Below are 7443 nucleotides of genomic sequence, written 5' to 3' on the forward strand. Positions count from 1 at the left end.
TCTGCTGCATAGCATTTGACAGTGTGAGTCGACTGAGCACAGGGAGGCTTTCAGCACCTCTCTCTGTATGGGTCACACGCCCGTGGCCTCACCTCCTAACCCCCAGCCCATTCAGCTCATTTTCACACACTGTCACTTTTCTTGACTTGGGCGGCTGGGCGGGGGGGCACAAGTGATACTGAATGACTTGTTAATGGTGCAGAAAGACAACACATTGTAAGGACGTGTTCGGTGTCACACTTGAGTATGTCACACTTACTGCTGTTGACATCACAGAGCTTAGTGTCATGAGCTCTTTAATGTTAACACCAGCGTAGTGCAACAAGCAAATGGAAAACATTCAGTTGAGAGTTTTCTCCATATTAATCTGCTTCATAATAATTCAGACATTCAGTTACTTTGCAGTTGAGTTGCAGATCATCCAGCTGGTGGTGTTTGTCACCCACTGGCCCCAAAAGATGCAGAAAAGGTGACAAACTTTTCCTTGAGATGCTATACTATTAACATAAAGTCAGAAAGGACATTTACCAATCACATAAATATTTGTATACATCGCACTGTGCCATGGTCCTGTCAGGGAGAGATAAAGCGCTTCCAATCGTGAAGGAGCATGAGGGAAATGTGACTAAGGTTGGTGCTAACACAGTCCTGACAGGTCAATCAATACATTACACAGAATGAACTGGTGATTTCCACACAGGCTCATCGTGCCTTTTTATTAAATGAGGATTAAAGAAAATGCACTGTGCACTGATCGCAGCTCAAGAATTGATACATACAGGCTTCACCAGGTAAGTGGTCTTTTGTGGATTATATATGAAAATGGAATCAATTTCTGTCAAAAAGGTCAGATCTGTTGGTCAGCTGTGTAACCTCTGACCTACTAAGATCAGTTTCGCGGTTTAGTCGAGCTTTAACTTCAGCCGTTTCCGTTTTGACTTCATTTGCACGCTTTTTCAAATCAGACTGTGGATAATGAAACTGGTCCTGCAGGTCACACTTTGCCCTTTGTTTGATACTATTGTCTATAATTTATACAACCAAGACGGTGATCTGAGGACAGAGGACACTTTAAAGTGATCAAGTGCTTTAACCTTCAGTCTGCTCTTGATATTTATACCAGTTATTCCACTCTCTTTGTCCAGTGTCAATCATGACCACGGGGGTGTGTGCGCTTTTTGTGAGCACGTAAAACCGTATGTGCTGTATGAAGCATCATTTACCTGCCACTTCCTAAAGAGGATATAGTTTATAAATATCGTCCAGTAGAGCTGAGGGTTGAAGCTACAAAAGGCCACCCACAATCTCCCCATTGTTCACTGGCTTTATTGTTAGTCTGACCTCCCAGCTGCTCAACCATGGTAAGTTACTGTCTGCGTGCTGTTTGATGGTTCAAAGACAGGCGTGGGTTCTTGGCTTCAAGGATGCTACTTTTATTTTGGAAAATGGGAGAAATAATTTTATTCATATCTATATGTTATGATTCAGAGCTAAAGATATTTTGTAACAAAATAAAAAAAAATATATATTCTGTGATAATTAGCTTAGATTCATGAGAAAGAATAAAGATCAAAGCCATTATGAATGATATTCAGCTGGTACTGTTCCAAACAGTTCATTTTAGCCAGCGCTTCCCTCTCTATCCCTGTTACGTATGCTAGTTGTATGTAGGATTAATTTAATGCACTTTAAACTAAAGTAACATGCAGTATTTGAATGATATTTTTCAAAGGGATGTTGAAATTATACATCTCAGATAGTTTCTGCCTTCACATCATTCAACTTTTTTTTTTTTTTTTTTTTTTGCAGATTCAATATTTCTTTTAATAACCCATCTGGTGCCTTTTATTTATGTTGCCTGACCTGTAGCTTTACCGTAACCAGCATGTAGCCTCTGCTTGATCACTTCTACTTTGTTTGTTTCTGGGCCAAAAGGCCCCCAAGAAAGCCAAGAAGAGGACGGCAGAGGGAGCCAACTCCAATGTATTTTCCATGTTCGAGCAGGCCCAGATCCAGGAATTCAAAGAGGTGAGAGCTGCTCAACCAAATTTTTTATTTCACTCTTTTACATTTGGCTCAGTGTGACTTGAGAATTATGGAAATGTTTTCAGAATATGCATGTTAGCTCACACGTGTCCAGGATTATGATACAATGACTCGGTTTTGCGCAGCAACACACATAAAGCTCACTCTGTTTCTTCTGCGCGCCGTCTCCTCTGTTTTTCTCTCTCCATTGTTCATCGTCGTAGTATGCCCACCTGTCTATTTTCCTGTCCCTGGCCTGACAGCAGTGATGCATGTGGTATGTTGGTATGAGGGTCCATGGTGCCCAGACATCCAGACTGTGTCATCAGTGATTAGGCTGCAGATAAATTATTGGCCGTGCCCTGGATGCCAAGGCTAAACCCCAGGGGATTCACAAGTTATAAATACTTAATGGTGTTCATCTTTAAAGATGCCACACAAAGTATTTAAGGGGAAAAGGAAAATCAAAAACTACCTGCGATAACGACTGGATTTTTGAAAAAAAAAAAAAACAAACGTCTCATTTATATGTTGTGTACTGTCTCCTGTGCTCTGACCTGCAGGCCTTCACTATCATGGACCAGAACAGAGACGGTTTCATCGACAAGAATGATCTGAGAGACACTTTTGCTGCTCTAGGTGTGTTGTTACAGGATACTGTGAATATACTGTGACCGAATCATAGACCAACAACTCTCAGCATTCGCATTTTTCCTGATGCACAGCGACTAAAACGGCCTCAGTCCACTTGTGTGGTATGTTCATGTTGACTGTTTGCTGTTCAGGACGTCTCAACGTGAAGCAGGAGGAGATCGATGAGATGCTCAAAGAGGCTCCCGGCCCAATCAACTTCACCGTCTTCCTCACCATGTTCGGAGAGAAGCTGAAAGGTAAGGGCTCAAAGAACCATAAAAGCAACATCTAGGTCTTCCAAGTAAAACATCTCAGGAATTGTAACGGTTGTCTCAATGCGTCCAGGTGCTGATCCAGAGGAGACCATCCTCAACGCGTTTAAAGTCTTTGACCCCGAGGGGAAAGGTGTGCTGAGGAAGGACTAGTAAGTGGCTTCACACACTTCTCACACAGTGTCCATTTGCAGTATTAGAATTCACTGCAAGGAGGCTTATATAAGCCTTTACTCACAATTTATGACTGCGTCTGAGTCGGACTGCGATGCTTCATCATAGTACGACTCCACTATGAGTAAGGCCTTTGTGAGCAGCACATTTCCTCCCCGGTGTGAACACACACACACACACACGTCATCTCATACGGTGTTATTTCTCTTTCCTCTCCAGCGTGACACAGATGCTAACAACACAAGCCGACCGATTCACTCCTGAAGAGGTACAGTGTACAGTAATTATCATTCATTTACAGCTGATTGTGTGTGTGTGTGTGTGTGTGTGTGTGTGTGTGTGTGTGTGTGTGTGTGGGATGAGGTCCAAAAAGCAGAGAGGCGCGAGCGTCACCATGACGATCATCGACATCCGAGTTAGAAACATTTCAAAACCAAATAAATAAATAAATAAATAAATAAATGACCTCGGTGAATCATCATCGCACCCTTTCATACACTCTGCGTGATGGGTTGTTTGTTGCGAGGGGGTTAAAGCTGTTACAAGCCGTGACGATAAGATGTGCTTTCTGACGATTAGATGGAGCAGATGTTCGCTGCCTTCCCCCCAGATGTGGCAGGAAACCTGGACTATAAGAACCTGGTTCACATCATTACCCACGGAGAGGAAAAGGATCAGGAGTGAAGATTTTTCTCAACGTGTTTGTCAATTAGAAAGTTGTTTTTTTTTGTTTTTTTTTTTTTTTTTTGACAGTTTCTGACTTCAAACTAACACGCTGCCCTCGAAGGAGAAATGGACTGGTGTTTATTTACTCGGCTCATACATCAGCTGCATTGTTTCTGTACAGATGAGCACACAGATAGTTTCCACATTGACCCAAAACTAAATCATCCTCCTTATCATTTTGTACAGACTCAAAACCACTTGTCGTTAAATCTGTGCATGTTCGTCTATTAAAAGTTTTCAAAGACCTTCCTGCTTCTCATTCTCTCTTTTCTTTTTTTTTTTTTTAAACAAAGGGATCCTATACATAACTATACATGCAGAGCCTATATTCCTGTGAGTGGTGCTTACATGTTTATAGGATCATAGGATTATTGTTTGACCACACGGCTACACCAGCTACTCTTTAATTCCATGTTAGGCAATGAATGTGTGCACTGAGAATAGTGGATGTGCTGACGGTGGTCCTCTAAAATCCCCCAGAGATTAATCTCATTCGTGTGGCACTGTTCGTGAGTGTGAGTGCCCCTGTGTGTTTGTGCATGCATGTAGTAGCATACCTGCGTATTGGGGGTGTACATAATGTTTGGCTACTGAAACAGAGGGCTTAGGTGAGACAAAACCCTGTTGTTATTTTAGTGCTCCGATGATGCAAGGAGGGTAATGCTCTGCTGTGGATTATGGACGAAAGGAAAACAAAAGGATTCCACCAAGCGATCCACACCAGCCTCGCCTACGCCCACTTGTTAGATTTTCGGTGGGGTGAAAATCCCAGCTGCTGTTCCAGTGCTGTGGTCCGGGGATAGGTAGGGGGAGTAGGGGAGGCTTGTCAACCCCTACACTAAAGTACTGCCCTCTGGGGAGGAGAGGAGGTACAAAAGGAGTAAAGGGGGATAAGTGTGTGCATCAACGTGAACATTGGAGTTTCATGATGTGTTCAGAGTGAGTGTGTGGGATGGCCCACTCCTTTAACTTTTAGATTGGTAACATATGTTGATCTGGATTTTAAAGAAGTGAGGTCTTCTTATTCTTATTTAAAGTATAAAGATCCAAATATATTGCTTCTAACACTTCCAGATACCAGATCTTTTTTAACCCCAGAGCTCAAATTACAGGCTCACAGAATTGCAATTTGGGGACTGATTGAGTATACTGTGAAAATATATATAGTCACATAATTCCAGAAAGATAGAGTAAGACTGAACAATGCAGCGATCAGGTGATTAAAGATGAATACTGAAGGAATTACAGTGCCTATAAAAAGTATTCACCCCCTTGGATGTTTCATACTTTTATTGACATTGTAAATCAGTAATGGTCAATAAACATTGAAGACTTTGACAAAAGCATTTCAGAAAAATACCTCATTAATGTCAAAGTGAAAACCAGTTTCTACAAAGTAATGTCAATTAAATAAAAATATGTAAGGTGAAATCAGTATTTGCATTATTCTTCACCCCCTTTATTACCTAATCCAACAGAGGTCCAGATATTTGGTGTTAGTAGTCCCACAATTAGTGAAATGGGACATCACCTGAGTGCAGTGAATACATCTCAAGTGATTGGAGTATAAAGATAATTGTGTCTGGAAGGTCCAGTCACTGGTTAATCAGTATTCCTGGCAGGTCATTGAAAAGCATAAGTCAGGGGATGGATAGAAAAAAATCTCCAAGATACTGAACATCCCCCAGAGTTCAGTGAAATCCATCATCAAGAAATGATAGGAATATATCACATGTCTAAATCTGCCGTCCACACAAACTGAGTCACCGTGCAAGAAGGAGACTAGTGAGAAAGACCACTAACACACTGATGGACATAAAAGTCCAGTGTCCAGATGTGCAAGCCTAATTGAGACCTATCCACACAGACTCATGTGCTGTGATTGCAGCCAAAGGTGCATCTACTAAATACTGACCTGAAGGGGGTGAATATTAATGCAAACACTGATTTCACCTCATATATTTTTATTTAATTGACTTTGACTTTGAAGAAACCTGTTTTTACTTTGACATTAATGAGGTATTTGTCTGAAATGTGTCAAAGTCTCCAACTTTTTATTGACCATGACTAATTTATGATGTTAATAAACAGATGAAACATCCAAGGGGGTGAATACTTTTTATAGGCACTGTAACTCATGATTTTTCATGTTTTTAGATAAGTTGATAAATTGAGAAAATGATCTGATCTCTGTTTACCAAGCAGAGTTGAGTTGAGGTCATGGAGCTACAACGTTTGCATCTGAAAACGTGTTGCTAGGAAACATCCCTTGGATCCAGCTTTATTTCTTGTCTGCTCATTAGCATTGTACAATAATTATACTTTCTTATTATCCCGCACAGCTACAGACATTAGTGGAAAAACAACAAAACATGATATTTACACTTTGTATGAAATGATATTGTACAGTGGCAAGAAAGAGTATTTGAAACTTTGGGAATTTCGTGGTTTTCTGCATTAATTTGTCATAAAATGTGATCTGATCTTAATTTCAAGGGTTCACTTACTTTTTCCACTTGCATTGCGAGGTTTTTATGGTTGTTCTCAATAGAAACATGTTTTTTTTGTGTTATTATTTTAGGCACATTATATTTGTTAAGACTCTTGACTTAGATGAAGATCAGATCACATTTTATGACAAATGAATGCAGAAAACCACAACATTTAAAACACATACTTTTTCTTGTCACTTTATTTCTGTAACCTCACTATGTAACATGCCTTCAGGCGAATTAGGTGACGTAGCTTATCTGATGCAGGTCACTCTCTCTGGCGATTACCATACTGTGACACAGCATGTACAGTTTCTCTGTGCCACTGAAAGGTCACAAAGTATTAACAAGTCAGATAATGTCTGTAAAAGATTAAATGATCTGCTTGGGCTAAGGTTGAAGTCCAAGCAAGCTTTGATCAAGATGTGTTTCTCTGATGTGGGAATATCTTATCCTTTTCTTAGTGGAGTCTCTGTCCTTCTCTAAACAAATAACTTCCTTTTAACTATTGCTGCTTGAATATGTGTGGTTGCTGTTTGCTGCACAGGCAGCTGTCTGGTCAAGTTACTGCTCTCTGCTCTTCGGGTTTCAGCTGAAGATTAAACAAAAGTTAGTATGTTTGCCTCTTGCAATAAAGTATTTGAACTCATCCTGCCACAGCTATCTAGTGCCTCACACAGAAGAAGACATAATCCAAACGATACTCTCAATAATTATACAGATCTTGACATATATTTTCTTTTCCTCTTGTTTTCTTGGATGCCTGTCACACACTTTGACTATGAATTGAAACTGCTGACTCAGTATATGGAGTGTTTGAAGGGTTTTTCACAATCCTAATTCTTTAGGATCGTGCTCAAAACATAAATTGCGGACCTGATCAATCTCAAATCTCAGGTACTTTCACAGAAATAAACCGATAAATCATCAGGCAGTAAAATAACAACAGTAGTTTAAACCAAATTCTTAAGACGCATTAAAAAAAAGTCTGTGAGGGCATCATCAGGTCGGTGTAATCTCAGCGCTGAGTACACACACTGCAAATCCATGCAGAATAACTGCAAACCAATAATTAACCGAGGAAGCATTTACAGTGTTAGTGGGATATATCATTAAAAATA

The 7443-nt window shown here is 40.3% G+C and overlaps 1 protein-coding gene across 1 annotated transcript; it reads left to right on the top strand.

Annotated features, from left to right (window-relative positions):
- The first annotated feature begins 1287 nt into the window (after nucleotides 1-1287).
- Nucleotides 1288-4078, top strand: myl2a (myosin, light chain 2a, regulatory, cardiac, slow). The gene is made up of 7 exons (XM_026348602.1): nucleotides 1288-1361; nucleotides 1936-2028; nucleotides 2589-2664; nucleotides 2811-2915; nucleotides 3004-3082; nucleotides 3324-3372; nucleotides 3684-4078. Exons 1-7 carry the CDS (start codon nucleotides 1359-1361, stop codon nucleotides 3786-3788), a joined length of 510 nt encoding a protein of 169 aa, XP_026204387.1. The 5' UTR covers nucleotides 1288-1358; the 3' UTR covers nucleotides 3789-4078.
- Nucleotides 4079-7443: the final 3365 nt, after the last annotated feature.

This window comes from Anabas testudineus, chromosome 5, assembly GCF_900324465.2.
Source record: "Anabas testudineus chromosome 5, fAnaTes1.2, whole genome shotgun sequence".
Classification (NCBI taxonomy): Eukaryota; Metazoa; Chordata; class Actinopteri; order Anabantiformes; family Anabantidae; genus Anabas; species Anabas testudineus.